Below are 27,561 nucleotides of genomic sequence, written 5' to 3'. Positions count from 1 at the left end.
TACACGTTTATACAAATAAAGGCTAGTTAACAGCCATCATGTGGACTAATGCACTGTGTAGACAGTGCCCCAAAATAAAAGCTATGAGGATTTCTGGTTAACAAATACCTGAAAAAGGATTTAGAAAGTTATCTTCTCAGTATATTGCACAGTTCCCCAGGTGAAACCACTGACAGGTGTAATGCTTGCTTGTTCCTTCATTTTAATTTTTGATATGCAGTTAAAAAATAAATTTCCATGTGAAATCTCTCCCATTCAGACACTCTAGAACTGGAAGGAGAGGTCACCTGGATTAAATTCAATGTGGACATGAATGGCTATTACATTGTGCACTATGAAGGGAATGGCTGGAACAACATCATTAAACTGTTAAATCAGAACCACACCCTTTTCAGCCACAAAGACCGAGCGAACTTGATCCACAATGCATTTCAGCTGGTCAGGTAATAAGAGTTTCCTATTTGAAGCTGACAAAAAGAATCTCAATTTTTAACAGGAAAGAATCAAAAGTCTGTGTGTCAAAATGAAAGAATAAACTGCACCCACGCTGGTGTATGCATTGAAGCTAAATCTACACTTATCATATTAAAGCACTGTCATAGCAGTGCTTTAAAGTGAAAATATGGCCACAGAACTAAGGCTGGGAGAGGATTCCACATACACCACCCAAACAAGGGAAATAGTTAATAGCACTGGGAGCCATTTACAGTGGTATTTCACAGTGCTGTAACTTGCTGTGTTCATTGGGATATTTTTTTCACACCCCTGAGCAAGAAAGTTGCTGCACAGTAAAATAGCAGTGTAGACATGGCCTTACTGCCATTTTGTAGGCAAATTGGATGAATGCATATTCAGACAGGAACAAAGGTATCTAATTAACACAATTTGCACAAGTACAAACATGCACTTGGCAGTAGGGTCAGTTTTTCATGTGCCTGAGAGACCCTCCTTTTGAAAACTGGACAGAGTCAGAACCAGGTCTATTCAAACTTAACTTTTAGTACCACTTTGTGTGAAGTGAGTCCAGAAATCAAAGACACAGAATTCATTTTCTGAACATCGCGCTGACTCTCTTCTCCAGGCTGAAAGGAGCAGCGAAGTATTTAGTTACAGTTAACAGCAAGAGAAACTGTGCAAAAGCTAAAAGAATAAACATTTCCCAGATTTCCTAGGGCATGCATAACACTAAACCTGGTGCTTCTTGACCAAAATAGACTCCCTCATAGGTGTGCAGAGTACAGAGAGACTGAGGGAAAACAGTTTGGCTTTCCCTTCATTACCTTTCTTTTAATTTCACTGAAGGTAATTATCAGCATGTGGTGATGTTATGGGCTCATTGCTCTTTCCCATAAAGACAGGACACCACTTTCTTTTAATCTTCTTAGAAGATTTTTCTTGGGAAAAATAAAATAACCCATCCCTACAGGAAACAATATTTTGAACCACAGGTTTCTGTGTCTAAAAACTAATTTGAGAGAGGCTAGCAGTCAGTTTCATGTACTATTTTAATGGCACATGCTTGCTTGAATAATTTCCTAGGGAGACAGCAATAAGACACTAGTGAGGCTACAACTGGAGTATTGTGTACAATACCAGCCCTCTCTCCCCCATTATAGAAAGGATGTGGACGCATTAGAGACAGTCCCATGAGGGGCAACAAAAATTATTAGGAGGCTGGAGTGCGTAATTTATGAAGAGAGGCTGAAAGATTTGGGCTTATTTAGTGTACAGAAGAGTGAGGGGGGGGGGGAGTTTTTAACTACCTGAAGGGGTTCCAAAGAGGATTGAAAGAGGTTGTTCTCAGTAGTGAAAGATGACAGAACAGGGAGCAATGGTCTCAAGCTGCAGTGGGGGAGGTCTAGATTGGATATTAGGAAAAACTCTTTTACTAGAAGGGTGGTGAAGCACTGGAATGATTTACCTAGGGAGATATTGGAATCTGCATTCCTAGAGGTCTTTAAGTCCTGGCTTGACAAAGCCCTGGCTAGGATGATTTAGTTGGGATTGGTCCTGCTTTGGGCAGGGGGTTGGACCTGATGACCTCCTGAGGTCTCTTCCAGCTCTATCATTCTATGAAGGCATTTTGAGAGAGCTAGGTAAGGCACCCTTCAGTCCCCACGTTTGCACACAGAACTCACAGATTATTGTGGCATTTTTATTGAGGAGGTATCTGAGCCTTTAGCTATCATCTTTGAAAAATCATGGAGGTCAGGAAAGATTCCAGAAAACTGGAAAAGGGCAAATATAGTGCCCATGTATAGAAAGAGAAATAAGAACAATCCGGGAAACTACAGACCAGTCAGTTTAACTTCTCAGCCAGGAAAGATAATTGAGCAGTTAAGGAATTCATCTGCAAACATCTGGAAGAAAATAAAGTGATAGCAACAGTCAGCACTAAGAACAAATCATATCAAAGCAATCTGATAGCTTTCTTTGATAGGATAACAAGCCTTGTGGATAAGAGAAAAGTTGTGAACATGGTATACCTAGACTTTAGTAAGGCATTTGATATGGTCTCGCATGACCTTCATATCAATAATCTAGGCAAATACAACTTAGATGGTGCTACTATAAGGTGGATGCATAACTGGCTGCCTACTATAAGGTGGATGCATAACTGGCTGGATAACCATTTTCAGAGAGTAGTTATGAATGGTTCATAGTCATGCTGGAAGGGCTTAACAAGTGGGATTCTGCAGCAGTCTTTTTTGGGACTGGTTCTATTCAATATCTTCATCAACTATTTAGATGATAGCATAGAGAGTACACTTATTAAGTTTGCAGATGATACCAAGCTGGAAGGGGTTGCAAGTGCTTTGAAGGATAGGGTCATAATTCAAAATGATCTGGACAAACTGGAGAAATGTTCTGAGTAAATAGGATGAAATTTAATGACAAATATAAAGTACTCAATCATTTCGCACATACAGAATAGGAAGCAGTACTGCAGAAAGGCATCTAGGGGTCATAGTGGACCACAAGCTAAATATGAGTCTACAGTGTTGCAAAAAAAGAAAACATGATTCTGGGATGCATTAACAGGAGTGTTCTGAGCAACCCTGGGGCTGTTGCTATTCTTCAAAGCGGAGGCACCGGTATTGACTAATAGAATAATCAATGCAAATTGCATTGACTGATTGATTAGCCCATTAATCTAAATTTAACAACCCTAAATGGCAGCATGAAATTCTTTACCTGTTCTTGTTGCTGCTTGCTCCAAAAACTTCTTTCAGGAGTATAGAACTCTATCTTTTAGGCTGCGTCTAGATTGGCATGATTTTCTGGAAATGCTTTTAATGGAAAAGTTTTCTGTTAAAAGCATTTTCGGAACAGAGCATCTAGATTGGCACGGACGCTTTTCCGCAAAAGCACTTTTTGCAGAAAAGCATCCGTGCCAATCTAGACGCACTTTTCTGCAAAAAAGCCCCGATCGCCATTTTCGCGATCGGGGCTTTTTTGCGGAAAACAAATCTGAGCTGTCTACACTGGGCCTTTTGCGCAAAAGCTTTGCTCAAAAGGGACTTTTGCCTGAACGGGAGCAGAATAGTATTTCCGCAAGAAGCACTGATTTCTTACAGTAGGAATTCAGTGCTTTTGTGGAAATTCAAGCGGCCAGTTTAGACAGCTGGCAAGTTTTTCCGGAAAAGCAGCTGGTTTTCCAGAAAAACTGGCCAATCTAGACACAGCCTTACTGTTTAGACAAGAAAAGGAAATACAAAAAATAAAAAAATCTAAAGTACACGTAGTATCTCATATGTGTAGAACTAATGATACTGTTATAAAATAAGCATTAATTCTTGAAACATATAGATCAAGTTAGGATATGCATCACCTGAAGTGTTAGTAGAGAAGTCATATTTATTGCTGTGCTGTTTCAATGGGCAAAACGGAATTTGCAGAACTTCATGAACATGACATCTTTTCTTGGCAAAGTGCATGAAGACAGTACAGAATTATACTTGGAGTGAGTCACAAGAGCTCACATAATAATCCCTTTGTTGGCCTCAGTTATTTTGAATGTTCTTTCTAAGGCTGTATTGTGGCATTGGGCAACCAAAGATAGTGAATCAGCTGCCTACACCTCAGAGGGTTGCAAGATTGAAATCAGGCATGTGCACTAACCATGCACATAGAATAAATCATAGAATATTAGAACTGGAGGGGAATTGGGAGGTCATAAAGTCCACTCCCCAGCCCTCATGGCAGGAACAAGTGCCATCTAGATCAGGAGTGGGCAATAATTTTTGCCAGGGGGCTACTTCAAGATTTTGGAAAATGGTCGAGGGCCACATTTTTCCAATATTAATGGAGGAGGTGCGGATTCTGGGGTGGAGTTTGGGTGCAGAAGGGAGCTTGGGGTAAAGGATTGGGGTGCAGGATGCAGTGGGGGGTCTGGAAGGAAGCTTGCGTAAAGGAGGCAATTGTGACCTAGGACAGGGGACTGGAGTGCAGGGGTTTGGTTTGTGAACAAGGGGAGGGGACTGGAGTGTAGGAGTTTGGGTTGTAATCTAGGGTAGGAGGGGATTGTGATCTAGGGCAAGGGATTAAGATGCCAGACCTGGGAGGGAGTATGGGTGCAGAAAGGGGGCAAAAGGTTTGGGTCTGTTGAGTGGAGGGGCAAAGGGTTGGGGAAGACAGGGGCTGGGATGCAAGAGGCAGACTCTGACAGGAGATTTACCAGCCAGCAGCCCAACCAGCCTGCCTGCCTGCAGAGCTTAAAATGTTTCTCAGCCAGCCCGCCTGCCCTGCGCCTGCACAGGCTTGCACGGCCATGTGTTTGTGAATAACTGAGCTGGCGAAGAGCAGGGCATGGTGCTTTGTGTGCTGCCTGTTATTCAAACGGGCAGCTGCCATTGGCCAGTTTCTGACCAGAAGCCAGCTAATGGGAGTCCTGGGGGTGGGAGTTACACCTGAAGTCTTCCCTCCTCCCTTCCAGGCTCTCAGTTTTAAAAGAGAAACGGCCCTGCAGATTCTTTTCTGAGTGGTGTGTGGGGCAGCGGGTCAAATAAGGGAGCCTGCCTGAGGCTACCTGCTGTGTCGTCATAGCTGCTGGGGAGGCCCAGAGCAGTGGCGTGTGGCTGCCTGGGAGTGGCGAACGAGAGTCCTGGTGCGCAGCTGCTGAGTGGGATAGAAGGGAGGCGAGAGTCCTGGCATGTGACTGCCCGGGGGAGCCAAGAGCCGGGGTGCACAACTGCCTGGGGGTGTTGGCAGGGCAGTGGAGCCTGCAGCAGGGGGGGAGCCAACTGGGAGGCCAGCGGGCCAGGCCAGAGTCGGTGGGCTGGGGGATAGGGATGCCAGAAATGACCTCCCTTGGTCTGGAAAAATCCTTCATCCAGGACCGGTCAGGTCTCAATGGTGCTGGAACAGGGAGGTTCAACCTGTAGTTGAAAACTGCTATCACATCCCCTCTCAGTCTCCTCTTTTCTAAACTAAACAAAACCAGTTCTTTCAGTTTTCCCTCATACGTTAATACATGGCATGCTGAGTATTTCAGAACAAGTAGAAATATTTTAGTCATTCATATATCAATAGAACTGTCATCAATCAACTTCAAATAATAATAAAAAAAAATTTACACTTACTTTACAATATCAAATCTCTGCCCAGCCTCTTTGCTGACTCCTCTCCCGTGTGTGTCCATCCCTGCTCCTCCCAGCACTTCTGGAGTGCCACGAATTTGTTGATTCACACCTTGTCCCCGCTCCTTCCCCTTCCTCTCAGAGCTTGAACACCATGGCTCAGCTGATTCATGGCACTCTGGAAGTGTGGAAGGGATGGGGAGGAATCATGGGGCTCCCAGTGCATGAGAGGCAAGGGGGGAAGGCACAAGGAAAAGGTGTGAGGGCCAAACATGGAACCCCACTGGGTAGCATTCAGCCCCTGGGCCGCAGTTGTCCACCTCTGTTGTTCTGACTAACTCAAACTGCTTTGGTGCATTGTGGAGGAAAGCCTGATATCCTTGCTTGTAGCGGGTTTTTTTAGCTATCAAGTCTCTGATCGTTTGGGAGAAGCCTTGAACATTAATGAATCTAACAGTTAATCAGCTGTACTCCACTCGCTATAGCTACAGTCTTCAGAAGTCATGCTCAAACCCTGCTCTGGCGTCTACACCCAAATGCTGCTTTGGCTGAATTCTTCGTAACTGTTCACTCTCTCTTGTTCTTTGGGCACCTCCTTGCAGATAGTTTAAAAATGGTCAGTGAAGGATGTTCACCCTCTACAATGCTCAGTAGACTAATGAGGCCATGGCATGTAAGGAGATGGTGCAAGGCTTTAAGAGGGGGAAGTGGTGATTGATGACCCATGACGATGGAAGATTTGTTGTTCTTGACTCCATGGAGGGTCCCGGGGATAATTTTGGTTAAGTTGTATGGAGAATTTTAAGGAACTGTAGAGTATCTGCTTGACATATGTAGGGCTCACTAATTATCTGACCCAAATAACTGAAGATGACATTTCATGCTCTCTCTTAAGTAATGCCACATACATCCTGCCTTTTGATGTAGAATCTATGGCACAAAGCAAAACCACAAAGCACTGAAAACTAGGTCAGGCAGACATATCTGATAGCCAGTTTAATACAAATTTCTATTTCTGTATTTTTTACCCATGAACTCAAAGCACTTCAGAATTGTCATCCTCACAACATCCTAAGCAAAATGAAAGTTTGTGTTAGATCTGGAGAGCTTCAAAGATCAGAGAAAAATTGCGCTGGTCCTAAAGGTCTTACAATCATTATCCTCACATTGAAGATGCAAAAACTTTACACACAAACTTGGATTAAATGATTTGCGTAAAGTCACATAGTTATTGCCTTGTCCGGTGTACATTAAAGTCAAACAGACTTCAGTGGGCAGTGGACCAGAATCTTATGCAGCAGCAGAACTGGGAATATGGCTCAGCATACCTGGTTTATAACCCGTAGCTCTTTTGACAGGGCAAAGTGAAACAGAGACATTGTGCTGGGAAGTACAGACCTATGGACTGTGCACATTTTGAGCTTGTGTTTATTTTTTTCTTCAGTGCAGGAAGGTTATTGCTGGACACAGCCCTTGATCTGACGCAGTATCTCCAACATGAATCCAGTAATGTAGTACTTCTGCAAGGCCTGAGCTACCTGGAAATGTTCTACCACATGATGGAGAGACAAAATATTTCTGATGTCACACAAAACCTTAAGGTCTGTTTTTAATTTGAAAAAAAATTGTTTTTTAAAGAATTGAGACACATGAGATGGATGCTCAATTAGTATTCAGAGGATGTTGTCCTTCTCCTCTTGAGAGATTAAAAGAGAAGGAAATATCTTCAAATACCAATTATTAACTAGCTAAGTTCTAACCACCACATTCCACTGTCTTGTCTTATTCTGCAGTTTTTCAACTTGTGCAATAATCCATGGCTGTGGTTCCCCCTGCTCTTCTGCAAGCTGGTCTTACCTATGTTGCAGCTGCAGAATGAGTGGCATAACATCAGGGCTTGCATTCCAGTGCCACCTGACTAATAGGAGCAGGAAAGCTCATTACTTTCCTTCCTTAACTCTCAACTGTGTTAAGCCAATGTAGACTGTAAGCTCCTTGAGGCAATATATGAATAATTTCTCTGTCCTTTGTGTGGGGAGGGAGACATAGCATCCCTATTCACTTTGCATGAAGACCCATAATCATGATTAAAAACTGGATTGTTGCAAGGTATGCTTAGGTTCATTAAGCAGAACTGCACGCATCAGATGTTTTTAAATGTGAGTATAGCTAGCTCAGCTGTGGGCGCACTATGGACATGCATTGTTAAAAAAGAAGTCAGAAAAACCATGTTGGAAGTATATACCATTGCAGATTTGAGCGTGACTTCTGAATACTGCAGCTGTAATGAGTGGAGTACAACTGAGTCATTGCTGAAAAGTGGATTTATATACCTACCTGTGATCTGCTCTCTCTGCAGCGGTACATCCTACAGCATTTTAAGCCAGTGATTGACAGGCAGACGTGGCGTGATGAGGGCTCCGTCTCTGACAGAATACTACGTTCTGATCTCCTGAGGCTTGCCTGTGAGCTACAATATCCTCCCTGTATCCAGAAGGCAAATGAGCTTTTCAGCCAGTGGATGGAATCTGGTGGGACATTAAAGTAAATGACTTACCAGCTTTTTAACATTCCTTTTCACGTAGGCATCCTGTACTGGGGATTTAGTTTGCCTTTCTAGCAAAGATTTTGCAAGAACATTGGAACAGAAACTTTTGGTCATCTGGAAGAAGGGAAAAGTCCCGAGTAATCTTTTCCTATAGTATGTTTGTGCGACTTACAATGTAGTATCAACAAATAGGTTAATTCATGTTAAATACTTTTCTGCTGCTTGCTCCTTTCTACTGACTTTACTTGCTGTTCTTTCTCTCCTGCTTTTTCAGTGCAGTCTGGCCCTCTGGATTACTCAGTTATCCTGACTTGAAAGAGCCACATATCCATGTAACTAAAAGAAAATCAAAGTTTATAACTCAGCTGTCCAGTCCTGAACTGATGGAATAGTAGAGATGCACTACCACGTTCGTAACTCAAGGAGGCACTGTGCCTCAGGCACAGTGCTTGTTAGAGGTCCGGGGGGAGGGGGTTCCACTACAGCCCCTTTTATAAGAGTACAGTATACAAAATCTAGCTTGAATACTTCCATTGGATACTGCAGTGGACATGTTGGACCCAACCCCCTCCTTATCCACTTTAGAGAACAAAGCTCTGGCTCTGGGCTAGTCTTGTGCATTCAGAAACTTGAGTGAGAGCAAGGTCTACTATTGTTCCCAACTCCTGCATGGATGTGCAAGAGGGGAGGCTCATTATGTAGTCTTCCTCTCCCCTCTTGCAACCTCCAAGGGCAGAATATAATTGTGCTCTTACCATTCTTGACTTTACTGCTTTAGGTGGGACAAAAAAAAATCCACAGGCATGGCACTATGGTAAATAATTACTAAATCTATCTAGTCAGGTATTCACAGCCCGCAATATCACAGTGCATGAGCACCATACACTATGAGCAGTTGTAAATGTTTAAATGAAGGGGCTGGGCCACGGGTAGCCAGGTGCTGCTCCCCCCAGCCCTTTCTGCTGTGCAGAACCATGCTCCAGCAGCGATTTAAAGGGCCCGGGGCTTTGGCCATCACCACTGCCACAGTAGCAGCAGCAGCCGGTGGGTCCTTTGAATCACTGGGCCCTGGGTTAATTTGCCCCTTTGTCCTTCTTCCCTCCCTCCCCCACTCTTTGGCATCTCTTTCCTGGGAAGACATAGGATGACAGAAAAAGTGAAAAGTGCACTTCTGCTTTCTGGAGTGTTATTCAAGGTAGAAACATGTCTTGACTGTAAATATTTCACATATTTTAATGTATTATAAAATGCTCCAAATTCTAGGCATTTTCTTCTTTACAAATCCTAAACTGGCCCTGCTTTCATGGAAAATCTTTTCAATCTTTCAGGGAAAAAATGGCCCAAATTGTTTTAAGATGGTAATGTGAGCATGTCTGATTTTTCACATTTTTGCAACCAAATTATTTCTTGTAAAATTTCAGGTGCATGAAAATGGGCAGAAAAAAATGCAGAAAATGCTGCACAGCCCTAAAACTGACCATGATTGTATCTTTTGGTGCAGCTTTATGGGAGGGTATTGGGAAAGATAAATTGCAAACAGACTTGATATATGATTCTGCTATTGTACATCTGTGTAGACAGAAAGTAAGAGCTAAACAGAGCTAAAAAAAAAGTTATTTGACCCTCCTTATCTTTCCCCTCTTTTGTTTGATGCCACAGCGTTACTACAGATGTTCTAAAGACAGTCTACTCGGTTGGAGCACAGACAATGGCAGGGTGGAATTATCTACTGAAGCAATATAGTCTGTCAATGTCAGGAGCAGAAAAGAATAAAATTCTGTATGCTTTGACAACCAGCAGGCATTGTGAGAAACTGACAAAGTAAGAACTGTCTTTGCTCATTATTAAATACAAAACAGTGCCAAGTTCCTTCACCAATGCGTTATGGAAGCATGACTCTCAACAGCAGTGGAAAATGAGTTGAAAATGTGGAACTGTATATTTTTATTTACTTCTTCCCCTTCCTAATAATTATTGATGGGATGATACCATAAGGGATCTTAGTACTTGTCTACACTGCCACTTTACTGACCACCTACTTCCCAAGTGCAACAAGTTACAGTGCTGTAAAGTGCCAGTGTAAACAGGCTCCCACCACTGTTAACTACTCCCCTCATGGAGATGTTTTATCTACAGTGCTGGGAGAGCTCTTTCACATTGTTGGTACTGTAACCAGGCTGCTGCATTAAATTGCTGCCGTGGCTGTGCTTTAAACTTAGACGTGAAAGGCCATTGGAAAGCAACTCTTGAAGATCCTATGTATGCAGTACATACAATGAAATTCAAGTACTTTGAAGTGTATTTTGTTCTGAAAAGTGACCATGTAAGAATTGTTCTCACTTAAGAGACATGTTTCCTGTTTTTACTTGTGTTCCAGTAGTTTAGTGACTAAAACAAATGTTTGTTAACATTCCAGAGCTAATTCTGCTCTAGGAGAGTAAGTTGGATTCTATTCTGGCTTGTATATTATCGATGTGAGTGAATAGCCATAGACTCCACCAGGATGTTCAGATACCATTCATTCAGGGTTGGGAATTAAAATAAGCCATTTTACATTGTAAATTGAGAAAATTTGACCTGGAAATTACTGAACAACCAAACATTTTCTTACAAAATAGTAGAGGCTCATTTTATGTGATGATTGTGCACCCTACCATACTGTTAGGATTTTTGCAGAAGCCTTTTTGGAAATCAATGAAGAGTTTTGCCTTCTTGTCAGTGATACAGTTACTTCTATAATGAAAAAACATTGTAGTAGCCCTGCTTAATTAAAACTTGCAAGTTGATATTTAAAGCACTGAATTGTCATCCTGCTCATTATTTTCTAGTCTCCTATTTTATAATTAGTTCCCATGTTTGAATATCAAAAGGAAATGTGTGTTAAGTAGTGGTGTCCTAGAAAGTGGCTGATCTGTTTTAATCTTTTCAGGTTACTTGAGCTGGGCATGGAAGGTGAGGTTATCAAGACTCAGGATCTAGCAGCTCTAGTTCATGCTATTGCCAGAAATCCAGAGGGACAAAGACTTGCTTGGAATTTTGTGAGAGAAAACTGGGACAAACTCCTTAAAAAGTTGGTATTTGTTTATCTTCTTTAGCCAGTATTGGTGGTGAATCCTGACAACTGAGAGTGTAAAAAGGGATAAGTTATTCCACTAGAGAAGACATCTTGTTTTTCATGTATGACACATTTATGGAAGTGGGCCCCAAAAGCACTAGCTTCTATCACTTGATCTAAAGAAGCACCACTGAAGGTCTTGCGAACAATTTAATGAGCACTTGGGTGGTTTTCTGCCTTCTTTAAAGAGGAAGTATGAGTCCTGTGCTTCAAGTTGGGGTACAGAACCCATGCTCGCATACCACTGCTAGAAACCGACTAGTCTATTTTTATTGTCCCTCTGAGAGAAAGGGAGAGAAGTGCAAACAACATAAATACTGAAAAGCAGTTTAGACTGTAGAAAATGCTTTCAGTTTGATAATCTAAAGTGGCTATATCTTTATGGCTAAGGATATATGTTTATAATTTTTTAAAATTTCCTAGTGTTGCTTCATAAGAATAAAGGAGCTGCCATACTGGGTCAGATCAGGTCTATCTTGCCCAGTGTCCTCTCTCTGACAGTGGTTCATACCAGAATTTCCTGGAGAACAGGGCAGTTACGCATTCCTGTTTTCCACTCCTGTCTTCTGGTAGTCAGAGGGTTAACCCTGTCATGAGCATGGTGTTGTGTCCCCGATAATCTTAGCTAATAGCCTTTGATGGACCTATCCTCCATGAACATGTCCAGTTCTTTAACTAATAAATATTCACATATTAGAAAGAGACTAGTAGAGAAATTTTGTACTGAAACAGGTTACAGTTCAGATAATCTAAAGTGGCTATATTTTTATGGCTAAGGATATATGTTTATAATTTTTTAAAATTTCATAGTGTTGCTTCATAACAATAAAGGAGCTGCCATACTGGGTCAGATACTGGGTGTATATTGTTTGTATTATGTAGTTATTCTTTCCTGTTTACAGGTTTGAATTAGCCTCTTTTTCTATAAGAATTATTATTACTGGCACTACATCTCACTTTTCCTCCCAAGACAAGCTAGAAGAGGTTAGTGACATTCTATTAATACTTTTTGGTAATTTATAGTCTCATATTTCTTGAGCTATCAAATAAAAATGCTTAACTGCCCAGAACAGCCTGCATGAGAGAGTGCTCTTTCTGTGTTACCACGATGAAAAGGAAAATTAAGTTAAAGATTTAAAAATCCATCAGATAACTTGACAGAAAAGTTAGCAGTGGTTCCAAAGTAACTTATTGATGAGACGTGCATATATTATGTGTGTGACGTTTTAGTGTCCAGAAAGTGTTTGATCTCTTGTTGTATTATAGACATTTCTCTTCTGTGCCTAGGGAAATAGGTTTATTCTTCAGTTATTCATATAATTGCCAATATTGTCATCTATATATTTCGATTTCATGTGGGGGAAAAATCACGTTCATGTTCATTGCATAATAACATATTTGATTAGAGAGCCAACACTTGAGGTTGCTGCATGGGCATGTGGGAGGGCATTGTATGCTTCTTGCTTCAAAGACAACTTTTAAAAACAGAAGCAACAACAACTAGATGAAGATAGGGTGGGTGGGAAGGATATAACATCCAATCCAGGGTCTCAATTCTGAATTCCTGTGCCCAAGCAAAGCCCTGCCGAAGTCAGGCTTTGTGTGCTTAAAGAAAGGGTATCAAGTGGTCAGTGTGCTGAATGGCCATATATTTCAGGTCATTTTTAATGGACGTATGTATTTGTTTGGGTTTTAATATTTACAATACATGTATATTCATTGGAAGACACTTGGCTGAAGTTGGGAAAAGATTTGTAGGAGAGCATAGATCATGTCACCTAAGTTTTAGGGAAGCCACAATTAAGATGACTAATGCCAGCTCTTGGGCCTATGTTTTCCTAGCAGATGTTTATATTTAGTCAGAAAATAACCCAACATTTCTCCAACAATAAATAACTCCCACTGCATTAATGATTCTTCTGTCTTCTAGGTGAAACACTTCTTTAGGACTTTGGAGGACCAAGGATCACAGCTAAAAATCACTGAAGTTGTGTTGGAAACCATAACAAAAAATATTAGATGGTTGAAAAGGAATCTCAACAGTTTAAGGAACTGGCTGCTAAATAATGTTTAAGCCATACTCCAAAGTAGAGAAGGATTACAGTTTAATTGTTCCTTTTCACTCCCCACTGTTGTAATGTAGGTTTGAATGCACTGTTTCCTCAGAATCCATATTTGCACAGGATAGCTATTTTGATAACCTCAAAGATGTTACAGAAAGTTTTTTTCTGATCCAGAGCTGGCTAAGGAAAAAGGACCTATTGTGAAGAATGCCTATGAACTGTTTCAATAATTTGTCACAATGTAATGGTGTAAATATCTATCTGATGATGTATTAAATTTTAGTGTTGCAAAAACACAGCCAGTTGCCCCTGTTCTTAGATAGATACATTTTTTGTTATACACAAAGAAACATTGTGGCTATGTAGCCAGATTTTCAGAAGTGACCACTAGGTACCTCAGTTTGAGGGCTCAACGTGAGGCATTATGTATCTCCTTTTCACTAGGTGCCTAAGGATCCTGAGTCCACAAGAAAGTGCCTCCCCTCATTCTCCTAAACTGCTCATTTTCCATCTAAGAATCACACAGTGAGGTTTATAGAACCTCTTCCCAAGCATGGGGTACTAAAGATTATGAAATTTCTCTGTTCTTTGCAGCAGAACTAGTTGGTGGGAGTGGCTGTTCCTACTCCAGCACAGTTGGTAGGCTTCTAATGCCACCCATGATTTTGTGCTATCATTTAGTAGTTGTTTGAGTTTATTATTAAATTGTGAGCCTGTTGGATATATACTTTGCTTTTATGTTTGCACATGAAGTATTATCTTCGCCAAGAGCTAGATATAAAATAATAATAAACATTAATCATCATATTATATCGTATTATTAGTGAATGTAAAGCAAAGAAATCCTGTTGACTTTTTTATATGAAAGATTACACACAAACTGTTCTTCCATTTAAAGATGTATTAAAATATTCTTTATTCCCATTAAAGAATACAGTAGGAATTATATAGGAAAAGGGTCTGAACTATACTAGTCACACATTGGCCTTAGCTACCATGAACAATAAAGCTATCAAAGCTTTATCAGGGAAACAGTTACCAAATAAAAACCTTAGTGCTTCCATTTTTAAAATGAGTTATCAACCACCATGTTGTTTGTCTTAATCCTTTTATTACTTTGTGTTATAAAACAATTTGAGGGAGAGAAAGCGTCAGCTTTATTTTCTCAGGTCTTAATGATACTGAGTTGTGTTATGGTATTTGAGCCACTGCCTGAGACAGCCATCAGATTGTAGTATAATGAGTGGAAACAGAGAAAGGTGGTTGGGTTCCTTGAGGAACCTACTGTGGTGTGACACCAGGGGCATCAGGCATGCAAGTAGGGCCAAGCTGCTATCAAACACAGGACTCCCAGCATGTAATGTTAGTCTCTGTGCAAACTCCACAAAAGATCCCTTCCCTGAAACTCATGCTTCATCATTTCTTACTCATGCCACATACTGCATGATCAAAAGCTAAACAATTCCTTTTTTGTTCTTTATAGACAAGCAAAGCTCTTTGTTCTATTTGGTATTTATTTGTCCCCCACTGCACAAGAATTACCCACAGTATTCCAGCAGTTGTCACACCAATGCCAAACATAAAGATAAAACAACCTCTCTTATTCCCTTGTTTACACATTCTAGCATCACATTCTTTTTTTAGCCTCAGGGCCACACTGTTTTCATGTTTAGCTGATTATCCATCCCAAATCTTTTTCAGAGTCCTAGCTTCCTAGCATAGAGTTCCGCATCCTAGACTGATGGCCTTCATTCCTTGTTCCTGCATGTGTACATTTACATTTAGCTAGACTGCATGCATGTTGTTTACCTGCACCTAGCACACTGAGCAATCCACATCACTCTGAATCAGGACCTGTCCTTCTCATTATTTACTGCTCCTTCCATTTTTTTTGCCATCATCACATTTTATCAGTGACTTTTTTTTTATGTTTTCTTCCAGGCCATTGATAACAAAACATTAAAAAGTGTAGAGCTAAGAACATATCCCTATGGAACCCCATCAGAAATGCATCCATTTGATGATGATTCCCCATTTACAATTATATTTACATTACAATTAGTTAATTTTTTAATTCATTATTGTTATACAAGAAAAAAGTGTACAAGGATTCTGAATGTATATACACATCAGTGTTTATAAATCACTTTAGAATGTTAATCATCAATGTAATAAGCACTGTATAAAAGCACTTGATTTTACATCACTGGACCACATCCTGACTTGGTGTTAACTGGCATAGCTCTTTTGATTTCAGAGGATCTCCACCAGTTTACATTAGCAGAAGATTAGCCCCATTACTTGTAGTGCTGTGTTTCATTTTCTTTTGGATTGCGTACTGCACAAAATGTGGAGAACTCAAAACTTTTACTCTCTTTATTGAGATTTAAACCACAGAGAAGGTGCACACATCAGCATATCTTTAGCATGAATTCTCTATTTTGATCTTATGTTGAACCAACTTGTTTCAAAATTTGGTGCCACCTACACAGCACCAAATTTCAAAATAAAGCGCTGTTCCAAAACATTCCTTAATCCTCGTGCAATGAGGTTTACAGGGATGTTAGAAGAGCGAGCCCGTTATATTTCGATATAATGGGTTTGCTCTTAAGACACAGAATAGCTATTTTTAGATTCCAGAGGTATCCTGAAATAGCTCTACAGTGTAGATGTAGCCTTAGAAACCTAATCACAAGAACCGTGTATAATTGTGGGGCTTGTAAAAAATGGTTGTGGAGCTAGCATACAAGGCTTTGTTGGAGCCATGTGTGACGGACCAGGCCGTGTCTGGGCACAGCGGAGGGTGTCTGCTCAGGGCGAATTGCTCAAATCCGGGGCTCCTTACAGCCCCCAGACTGGTGACCTTTCCGCACAGGCCACAAACCAGTCCCACAGAGTGCTTCAGCAGCCTGCCTGAAGCCTCCCGAGCAAAACCCCTCTGACACCCCAGCAATAACCGTGCCCCAGATGGCCCCAGACCTCATACACAGGTGGGGGGTCCTAGCACCCAATCCCACCTACCCCGAACAAGTTCTGTCCGGTTCCAGGAAACCAGCCACAGATCCTTGGTCAATTTATCCTTTGGACCTTACCCACAAATCACGCTGGGCCAATCCTTTAGCATCTAACAACTAAAGGTTTATTAACATAAGAAAGAAAAGCATGAGAGTAAGGTTATTAAAGTACAGTACGTTACATGCACCGAATCTCCCAGTTCTCGATGCAGGCTCTAGCAGAGATGTTGCAGCTGCTGGTTTAAAAGTTCTTATTGCACATCCTAAGATCAGGATGGGTTCACAAGTCTTCTGGGCTCTTCGATCCCTGCAGTGCTGCCTCTGGGATGAAGTGCTGAGCTGAGAACAAGAAGGCATCGACCACATGGCCTCTTTATACCTCCTTCCTGGCCTCTTCTTGTATGCAGCAAGTCACCTGGTCAGAGGCCAATCTCTATGTTCCCTGCTGGCTGCTCTCAGATGACAGCCCCTATTCTTTGGGTGTGTCCATAGCCCATTGAGAGCCATTGTTACACAGGGCTTCGCTACTCAGCCTGTCCACAGCAATGCTTAATCACATTCAGAGAAATATTCAGCTTCCACACAGATTACGGATTCCTACCTACACACATAGACATTATACACTCACATAAATAGCGTACATACGATCAACAAACAATAAGCTCCATTCAATACCCCATATGGCTCCCTTTTATACCAATTTCTGGGGCCAACACCCCCACCTAGGGGTGCAGCAGCGATCTGGCTGCTTCCCTCCAATTCGGTAATGTGACACCATGACATAGGCTATAATGTGATTCTCTAATACCATTCAGTAAATACATTGTCCTCTCCATACTACAAAACAAAAACTGCTCCCCTCCCCCCCCACACACAGGGTGCATCTAGACTGGGAAGATTTTGCCAGCTGTCTACACTGGCCGCTTGAATTTGCGCAAGAGCACTGACTTTGTAATGTACAAAATCAGTGCTTCTTGTGCAAATACTTTCACACTCCCGCTCGGAAAAAAGCCCTCTTGCGCAAGAATACTTGCGCAAGAGGACCGTGTAGACAGGGAAGAACTGTTTTGAGCAGAAAAGCTCCGATGGCTAAAATGGCGATCAGGGCTTTCTCGTGCAAAATCGCGTCTAGACTGGCACGGATGCATTTGCGCAAAAAGTGCTTTTGCGCAAAAGCATCCGTGGCCAGTCTAGACGCTCTTTTGCGGAAATACTTTTAACTGAAAAACTTTTCCGTTAAAAGTATTTCCGCAAAATCATGCCAGTCTAGACGCAGCCACACACTATGCCAGACAATCATGCACTGTCACAATTAGACTTGCAGTGTAAATGGGCCTTTTATTGCAGCAGCTGTGTCCAACTGCACAAGGAAGAAGCACAAATGCTCAAGTGGTTTTTAAAATAATGGCAGCTAAATGGTAAAACTGTTTTTCACCTTAGTGATTTAAAAATCTAGCAGAGTAATTTTACTGTTTAACTAGAGCTAACTGCACTTTCCCTAAATGGCCTGACCTGGATGTTGTGCTGTTCCTTATTTGCTTTCTTATAGGATTGGTTTCTGAAGGAACAAGGCCAACATATGGCAGATGGATCACTCAGAGAGATGAATAGGAAGCCAGAAAATTCACAGCAGAGAAAAGACAAGACTGTTACTGCTAAATAACACATCTACAGCTAAAACAGGGCTGAAAAAGATGATACTTTCAATTTATGCTTCCAGATGGATTCCAGAGGGAATAAACAGGGGTCTTTTCTCCTTTCATGGTTCATTTTAGCTTTATTGCTACTCTGAGACGATACACAGGTCCGTTTAGCATATTTTAATGGGCACTGTTGTGATGTGTGGATTGCTTGTATTATGATCCCTATGCTGCTGAAAAGGGGATGTGCCTTGAAACCACATCTTTACAGCAGCAAGGGCACTGTAGTGTGTTACACTATTATAAACTACAGGTGTGGACATTCCCCAAAAATACTGTAGTGTCTCTACTGAAATACACAGGACTGTAATATGATAAATCTTTCTTTAAAAAATGCACCACTATTTTAATAATGTACGTACTTGTTCTTTTCTGCTTGTGAGTCCAACAGCCTGCAAAAATTTCTGATTGAGGCTTGTTTCAAAGACTCATGCAGCTGAAGTGAGCAAAATTTGGGCTTTGAATACTGAGGATTTCAGAGAGATAAAAGCATTGTGTTCTATGACAAAAACTCTTTACTTAGAGCATATTAAACATTCTTTCAGAGGTAGTGCTTAAAGAGCAACCAGGTTAGAGCATTGCGCTATATGTTGTACAGATTTGCTCAAGTTAAGCAATTGTTTTGTCAATTTTTTAGGTATAACACAAAAAGGCTTTTAAATACAAAATCTAAATTACTAACATTACTAGAGTCTGATGTAATAGTGCAAACAGGAATACTTAGATGATGGCATGAGCTCTAAATATGGTCACTGACTCCATGGGAGATGGTAGCCAAGTCACTTCACCTCTCTTTCCGCATTTGTAAAAAGGGGACAATAATATTAATTTTGTCTGCCTCACTGGGAATTGTGAAGATGAGTTATTCTCTGAAGAGCTTTAAGATGAAAGTCTCTTTGGAAATGCTAAGTATTGTAATAGCCATTAACCAGGCTAACTTTTGCCTTTCTAAAATATCTGCTTGTCTAACACTATGATTGGGATTTTCATGAGTAGTCACTGATGCCTCTGACTATTCCCATTGACAGTTGATATTGGGGGTGGAGGGAGGTAAAGTAAGACAAATATTCAATGCTTTTTTTCAAATTCCACCAGAGACGACGTATTCATGTTACAGTTTCTATTTTATAGACTCTTCTATTTCAGTATACTAGTCCTCTACTCCGGTGCTTTTTTATTTATTCTTGGGCTTAAAAGTAATTCCCCTCAAGATTCCCAACTTTCACTGTGAAGGCTGAAAATGACTGGGAAGGCTAAAAAAATCTTTGGAAAGCTTCAGAGTTAATGCTGCCATTCCCATCTAGAAATCTAAGGAGCAGCCTCATTCAGAATGTTTTCTTCCTGCAGTTGTCTGACCTCAAATAAGTTGGCAGGTCATTTATATGTGCACTTGGGCAGCACAAATGTTGATAATATAGTCACTGCCAAGACACACATTTTATTTCTTGTTGGAACACAAATGAGATGTAAATTACTCTTAATAGTTTAGAGATGTTATAAAAATCATGCTGAAATATCCCAAAAGGGAGAGAAAATATGGATTTAATTTCAAGACCTAGAAGCTTTCATTATAGCTTATTTTTTTAGACAAACAAAAATAGCAAGTAGCAGCATATACTACCAAACAGTCCACATTATAATATACAGTTTAATGTCCTTTCTGTTGTGACTCATCATCCTTAAAATATACCATTCTCTCGGCATATTCTAGTTTATAAAAATTGAATGCCAGTTAATCATTTTAATTTGCTGCTCAATTTTAAATGGCTCTCAAAATCACAAGCAATTTCTCTTTTCTTTTACACAGTAACAGGAAAGACTGTCACAATTTTTACTGCTTTAGGGGGTGGCAGAGTTAGTCTGTACAGGATAAAATTAAAAAACAACAAATAGTCTGGTAGCACTTTAAAGACTAACAAAACATGTAGATGGTAGATGGCTTTCGTTGGCGTCTTCATCTGAAAAAGTGGGCTGTGCCCATGAAAGTGCATAATACTGTTAGTCTTTAAAGTGATACCAGACTATTTGTTGTTTTTTAAGTTTTAAAAGTTTTACTATTTTACTTTTCAGACTTCTCTGTTAGGCCTCATTGTTGAGATCATGGAAAATATTTCAGAAGTGCTTCAATGGCAAACAGAGTCTATTATAGAATAGATTTAGGAGATGCCTATGCTGCAATGAAATACCCACAGCTGACCTAAGATTGCTGGCTTAGGCTAAAGGACTGGAAAACTATGGTACAGACATTAGGGCTTGAGCTGGATCCCAAGTTCTGGGATCCACCCTGCACTCCCTGTAGGGTCCCAGTCTGGAGTTTGGACTCCAGCACAAACAGGTGTTTAACTGCAGTATTTGCGTACCTTTAGTCACTAAGTAATAATGACAAACTTCTAAATTACTTGAGCATTTTTGAAAATTTTACCCCATATTTTTAATCAAGTTTGTAATGGTATTTTAATTAAATTGCACAGTTACATGATTAATCAAAAAGGGATACAGCTCCACAGAAAGAAAAGAACTGAAAGTGGAATAAAAAGAGGAGGGGAAAAAAAGAGGAAGGGTGATTCATGGGGTATTCAGTATGGATCAGCAAGTTGTACGGAAGTGTGGCAGAAGTTTATAATGTATAAAAATGGCTTATTTATATGAAGCAGCTGTTACTGTTGTGTAAGGATATGACCACAGAGGTAAAAAACAGGTTATTCTGCTTGCTGGAAGATGATGGGGAGGCTGCAGAGCAGAACAGGCAGCAGCTTTGTTTTTGTGCTGTTAAAGTTATGTAGTATATGAATAAAACAATTTAGCTGTTAAAAACAGGTTCCCTTTGGGTTACTGAGAGAAACACCATGTTACCAGTCATTCATGTCACAGAATACACAGCATAGCCTCATCCAAAGTGCAGGTGGGTAAGGGAAAGCTGACTGAGTTTGTCCAGTTTGGCAGCTGACATAGTTTAGAAGAGCCCTTGGGCTGGAGCTGTGCTCCCTAGTACACCTACAAAGTCTGGTGAACAACAGGACAAAAAATTCCCTACAGATATTGGAACTCTTCTTCAGGATGCTAAACTCTTCTGCTAAAATGCTCTTAAATTACATCACAGTTTAGGTTCCTCCAATGTGCTGTATAAAGAGCCTAGTGCAGCTCTAACAGAAGTTAGCAGGAATTTCCATTGTGTCACTTGACATCTTATAGGACTCTTGCTCCTCTTAAAGAAAAAAAGAAAAAGCGGCATCCTTAGAAATGTTTGAAATTGAACCTTCTGAATCTCCTTCAGGGACAGATGGCCTCAAGCATTATTTTCTCGTTATGCTGCTCTAAGAAAAGCAGTTAGGTGCCATCAATTTGCACACACTGAAGACTGACAAATAAAGGGAAACATACTGTTTCTCCTTGTGCCATGATAATTGCTTTACTTTGTGTTAAAATTACTTTATTAAAAGGTGGAACATTAAGCTTTATATGCTGTAAAATGTACTAATAATAGCAGAAAATGATGAACTTGGTGATTTTAAAGGTTAGTATACTTTCAAAAGTGAAATATAATCTTTGCTGGCTGCTTTTTAAAAATAGTATTAAGACTTTGAGCAGATGCAAGACAAGTTCCTAGTTATGATTCAAATTATAATACAAAACAATGGCAATTAGAGTAAGATCTGATATAGGATATCCATGAATTCTAATCACCTGTATTATTAGAACTAAGATAAAAAATTATAAATATTTTTACAATACAGCAAAATGTCTATATATCTGAGCTCCCTATGAAGTTTTTGTATTTCATATTCTAGAAATTGTAGGCTTAAGCATAATTTAAGCACAGCTAGTTCATAGTTTTGTCCTGAACAAATCTTACATATAAAGCATCCCATTAAAAACACTATCAGCTGTTAGTACCACTTGCAAACAATTGCACATTCAAATATGTACCTGAACAGTCCCATTGACTTCCTTAGAAATTGTCTTCAATCAGACAATCCAGGTGCATAAAGTTCAGCATGCACATAAATGTGGACTGGATTGAAGCGTTAGTTTGGGTTTCTAGCAGGAGCTACTTTTAGGAGGATGTTTTATTCTGCTGTCATAGCTTGAACAGGAGATCACAGAATCATAGAATACTAGGACTGGAAGGGACCTCGAGAGGTCATCAAGTCAAGTCCCCTGCCCTCATGGCAGGACCAAATACTATCCAGGCCATCCCTGACAGACATTTATCTAACCTACTCTTAAATATCTCCAGAGATGGAAATTCCACATCCTCCCTGGGCAATTTATTCCAGTGTTTGACTACCCTGACAGTTAGGAACTTTTTCCTAATGTCCAACCTAAACCTCCCTTGCTGCAGTTTAAGCCCATTGCTTCTTGTCCCCAGAGGCCAAGATGAACAAATGTACTTTCTCCTCCTTATGACACCCTTTTAGATAGCAGTTTTCAGGTATCATGTCCCCCCTCAATCTTCTCTTTTCTAAACTAAACAAACCCAATTCTTTCAGCCTTCCTTCATAGGTCATGTTCTCTAGACCTTTAATCATTCTTGTTGCTCTTCTCTGGACCCTCTCCAATTTCTCCACATCTTTCTTGAAATGCGGTGCCCAGAACTGGACAAAATACTCCAGTTGAGGCCTAACCAGCACAGAGTAGAGCAGAAGAATGACTTCTTGTGTCTTGCTCACAACACACCTGTTAATGCATCCCAGAATCATGTTTGCTTTTTTAGCAACAGCATCACACTGCTGACTCCTATTCAGCTTGTGGTCCACTATAACCCATAGATCCCTTTCTGCTGTACTCCTTACTAGACTGTCACTTCTCCTCATTAGCTGACAGACATTTACCTTCTCCCCCCGCATCTCCCTTCTGTTCTGAAATTTGATTTGTCATTTTCATACGTGTTCATTTTTTTGATTGTATCCTTTGGTATATATGGTTGTGACAATTTTCTTCCACTATTTGATCTGAGGAAGTGGGTCTGACCCACGAAAGCTCATCACCTAATAAACCATCCTGTTAGTCTTTAAAGTGCTACATAGTCCTGTTTTTTGTTTCAACTTCCCATTCCGTATGTGTGAAACTCATTGTTCCTTCCCAAGTGGAGCACTTTGCATTTGTCTTTATTAAACTTCATCCTGTTTACCTCAGATGTTTCTCCAATTTGTCCAGATCATTTTGAATTATGACTGTATCCTCCAGAACAGTTGCAACCCCTCCCAGCTTGGTATCATCTGCAAACTTAATAAGTGTACTTTTTATGCCAAGATCTAAATCGTTGATGAAGATATTTAACAGAGCCGGTCCCAAAACAGACCCCACTTGTTATGACTTTCCTGCAGGATTGTGAACCATTAGTAACTACTCTGAGTACGGTTATCCAGCCAGTTATGCACCCACCTTATAATAGCCCCATCTAAGTTGTATTTGCCTAGTTTATTGATAAGAATATCATGCAAGACTGTATCAAATGCCTTACTAAAGTCTAGGTCTACCACATCCACTGCTTCTCCCTTATCCACAAGACTCCTTACAATGGTTCAAGTCTCATTTAAGCTAGAATGGTGGAGGGATTGACAGAGCAACCAAGACAAAATTATTTGTAGTACAAGTCTGCCTGTAGTCTTCATCTGACAAGGTGCAGCATCCCACCATTGTGAAGTCTATTGCCCAGGTAATTAATGTTGATTGAAAGTTATCTGAATGTGGGTCACAGGTGAAATGCTTAGACTGGAAAGCTCTAGCGAGCTTGCAGGTGTTGGAATAAGTGGTGTTGCTGACCCAACAGTCAGCATTTTTAAAAATCAGGACAGAATCCCTACCTGACTCTAGTGCTACAGGGACCATGTTGCTGGATATACCATCATTTTGCATGAGAAGCAACAACGTAAATTGCTAAAAGCAGCTTAAATTCTCTTGGGACTCTGTGTAAGACAAGCAGCGTTAGTGCAAGTGTTAAATTCTAATTCTGGTAAGTCAGTCCCTCCTACAGTTTCCTTTCCTTCACAGAGGATTTCCCTGAGTTTGTCACTTCCTGCTGGCCCAAGTGCTCAAAAATGGAGAGTCAAAGCTCAATTCTTAAATTAGCTTTAAATGGTTTTTAAAGAGCTTTTAAAGCTTGCTTTCTGGCTCCTGGACCCCCTCTCTCCCCCTGGCTACTTTTCTTTTTGTTTTGACATGTGAGGTTCTCAGCTTTCATCACAGGCCTTGAGAGAGCTTTAAGAAAAGCAAAGCTAGGGGATTTGCGGTTGACATTGTGTGACCTGGAAACACTACTTCTGTCTCCCATGCTTAGTAGTACCCAGAGCGGTGCTGTGCACGCCGAAGCCTGCAGACAATTACGTCAACGTCTTATTGGGCAGATGCCCGGTCCCTTAGAAGCGAATGGGGCTGGTTTGGGGAGGGAAAGCTCTGCACATGCGTAAGTGTTCCCAGAGTTGAGGTCCCCAGAGCCCCTCGCTCAGCTCTTCTCGTTAGTATTGGCTCTGCCGGAGGCTGCACGTGGGGGTGCTCTGGCATCCGCTGGCTCGAAGCGGGTCTCTCACACCAGTTCGGTTCAGGGGCGCTCACCCCTCATACACATTGTCCCAGCGCCCCCGCAGCCCCGTTAGCGCGAAGAGGGGCGCCACGGCCCCGCTGGTGGCTGCTGCGTGGCCTGGTTAGACCGACGCGTTCCACTCGCTCGCACGCGGCCGGGGGGCAAGAAAGGGAAACGGGCCGCAGAGCGGCTGGGCCGGCTCAAAGGCGCGGACGAGGAAGGAGCACGCAGCCGCCTCCTGCCCCTTGTAGGGAGGCAGCCGCGGGAGGAGGAGCCGCGCGACGCAGCCTCCCAGCCCAGGCGGGGGAGCAGTAGTGAGGCCAGAGCAGAAAATGGTCGTTCGGGGCTTGTGGCGAGGGCGAAGCTGCTAGGAAGAGCCGAGCCACAGCCCCGCGCTCTGGGGGCGGGGGAGCTCGGCGCGCCGCCTGGTGAGCTCCCGGGGCTGCAGCTCTTCAGCCGGCCGCAGTGACTCGTGCATGACCCGCAGCAGCAGCAGCACGGAGCTGAGCGCCCGCCCCGGCACCATGCAGCAGCACTGAGGAGGCGCAGCCCGGCTGGCGCTGCTGTGTGTGGCTTCGCTTCCTCCGCGCCTGGGCCGTGCCGGCCGAGGGATCCCGCGGGAAGATGGAGCGGTTCCCCCACGGTGAGTGGAGCCCGGGCACTGGCCGCGCCCCGCTGCAAGCGGTCGCTTCGCTGGAGCTTTGCTGCTGGCGGCAGCTGCCCTGGCCCCGGAGCGGCCCTGCCGGAGGGGGCCCCTGACTCCGTGCCTCTGCGCAGGGCACGCTCAAGGGCAGGGGGGAAAAGCACCCACTCAGTGGCGGGGGCGGCAGGGAGCTATCCCTAGCCTGCGCCACTGAGGACTTACTGGAGAAAGTTTGACCAGGAGGACGAGGTACCAGCTGTCGTCGGTGCGATGGAAGAGCTTACCTCGCCCACCTGCCTCTCTAATATCCAGGGCCCGGCCAAGGCTGCAACACTGTAAGGAGGAAAGTTTTTAGCTGGTAGGGATTGCCTTGGGGTCTCGAGGAAGGCAGCCTGGTCACGGTTTCCCTGACCATCTCCTGTCCTGAGACACAACCTGGCGTGGCTCGGTGCCGACAGTGAGCCTGGCGTCTTCAGCATGCTGCGAACAGCTCACTGAACATGTGAAACTCTCCCATTTATGAGCAGTGTGGCTGCAATTCCCCCCCCCCCTCCTTTTTAATTACAAGAGAACATGAGAGCCAGAGTCTTTGCATCTGTGGAGTTCATGTGCTCTTGTTTATTTCCCATGCTCCGTCATAATCCTCTGTTGGGAGCTAACATAATCGCATCTGAGCTTCCCTGACGTACATGCAAATAATGCTCTTGCTCAGCTTCGTTAATAATAAGGGCCATGTTAGTACTTGTACAGACAGAGGAGAATGGGCAACTAAGGACCGAGCTCCTATGTTTATTTAAATGTCTTTGGTGATTGAGCCCATGTCAACAGTCCATCAAAAATGACAGGAGTGAGAAACGGGAAAACAAGGGCAGATATTTATTTTCCTCCCCTCCCTCTAACAGAGTGTTTCAAAACTGTTTCCATGCAATTTCAGCAGTACTTGAAATTACACTGTGCATTTCCTTTGTGCCTTTCAGATGAGACTCTGAAAGCATATTTAGTAACGGTAGCTGAGCCTCATCTCTGTGTATATAAATACATAAGTGTTACTGTGCATCTGAAATGCAGTAGCTGTGTAACAGCAACACTTCCCCACGACTAAGGGCAGAACAGGAAGTGAAGTTGCCCAATCCATTTGAAGCTGCAGGAATTAGATGTTAGGGTCTAAAACAGGCTTTGGACTAGACAATGGGCATAATATACTCCATATTAAAATACTGTAAGCTTGGAAGGACAAATGGTCAGAGTCTTTACATTATGCATGTAAAGGAATTAAAAGTGAAAGCTGAAATTCAGCTGGAATTCACTGCCTTGTACTTGAGAGATCACTGAGAAATCCAAACCATAGTGTAGAGTCTGTTACAAAATTCGGATAAATGTTGTTATAGTGAAAAATGGAGCTTTGTAGTCAATGAGATGTTTTCTGTTTACCAAAAGACGTTTTGTTATCCCTGTATTGCCCTGTTTTCTCTTAACAGTCTCATGTTTTCATGCCCAGATTAGTGAGAGGTGACTGTTACTTAGTAAATATTTTTGTCCTGTTGACTCTCTTAAGATGATCCTTAAAGTTATGTTAAGAAGCACTATATTTTATCACTCCATAAATTAAAACTTTGTTCAGCATAAGCGTTTCCCCAGGATTCAGCAAGAAGGTAAATACAAAGTAGGCAATCACTTAATAGATTCCTAAAACTTACTATTATCAGTTAGTTTCTAGTATGTGCTCTTTTTCTACTTCTGGGGTTGGGATGAGTGGGGAAAGAGTACATCTCTATGAGCAGTAACATAATTTGTGGGAGGTGGGTTTTTTTTTTTTTAAATAAAGGAAATGGCTTCTGATGTAGGAGTACATGCTCCCATGTTGGAGAATGTGCCACCATGTGAACAACCTCTCTGGAAAAGCTTTTTGGATCTGGATTACTAGTATTACTCTGTCATGGAGAACAGTGGTGGTTGAATTCTACTTGTTTCTTACCCAGGCTGCAGCAGAAAGGTGTGAGAATGCCTAGGCCGGGAGAATGCTACTCATAGCGGTCTCTGCTGCTAATGGAGGAGTTGTCTTGGAGGGTCTGGGGATGAATCTGCTCTTTCTCTCTGGAAAGCTAAAACACATCCCTTTGGGTGTGGGGTGGTGCTGGGGGCGTTCAGAGCTATCGTACAGGTTAAAGACAAGCTGAAGTTTCCTCTCATGAAAAGAAGCTACAGGGAATTTCCATGATATTCAGAGTATGGGACATTGATCTTTTGCATTGATCTTGAGACATGTTATTGTGTGCTCTTGTATCTGCTTTTAAAACCTGAATAACTGGGAATAATCACACTGCTGGCTTTGTGAACAGCGAGTTATTTTGTAGGGCTGATACTCTTGCACCTTAC

The 27,561-nt window shown here is 41.9% G+C and overlaps 2 protein-coding genes across 4 annotated transcripts in view; both read left to right on the top strand.

Moving 5' to 3' along the window:
• LOC102443965 (endoplasmic reticulum aminopeptidase 2) overlaps positions 1-17,169 on the top strand; it is a 43,265-nt gene extending 26,096 nt beyond the window's left edge. For 2 of the 3 annotated variants that reach the window (XM_075932098.2, XM_014571310.4), the window contains exons 13-19: positions 260-443; positions 7,024-7,180; positions 7,939-8,123; positions 9,787-9,948; positions 11,057-11,197; positions 12,145-12,226; positions 13,173-17,167. In XM_075932098.2, the coding sequence (XP_075788213.2) occupies positions 260-443; positions 7,024-7,180; positions 7,939-8,123; positions 9,787-9,948; positions 11,057-11,197; positions 12,145-12,226; positions 13,173-13,316 (1,055 nt within the window). In that variant the 3' untranslated portion in view covers positions 13,317-17,167. Of the gene's footprint in view, positions 1-259; positions 444-7,023; positions 7,181-7,938; positions 8,124-9,786; positions 9,949-11,056; positions 11,198-12,144; positions 12,227-13,172 lie in introns of all 3 variants that reach the window. The other variant, XM_075932099.2, reaches the window with a different exon arrangement.
• Positions 17,170-24,486: 7,317 nt separating this feature from the next.
• Positions 24,487-27,561, top strand: part of LNPEP (leucyl and cystinyl aminopeptidase) — a 90,200-nt gene continuing 87,125 nt past the window's right edge. The window contains exon 1 of the mRNA XM_075932096.2: positions 24,487-25,185. Coding sequence (XP_075788211.2) covers positions 25,167-25,185 — 19 coding nt within the window. The 5' untranslated portion in view covers positions 24,487-25,166. The remainder of the gene's footprint in view (positions 25,186-27,561) is intronic.

This window comes from Pelodiscus sinensis, chromosome 6 (genome assembly GCF_052426305.1).
Source record: "Pelodiscus sinensis isolate ZL-2025 chromosome 6, ASM5242630v1, whole genome shotgun sequence".
NCBI classification, from domain to species: Eukaryota; Metazoa; Chordata; order Testudines; family Trionychidae; genus Pelodiscus; species Pelodiscus sinensis.
Note: the sequence above shows the minus strand (reverse complement) of the source record. Positions and strands in the feature narration are given on the sequence as shown.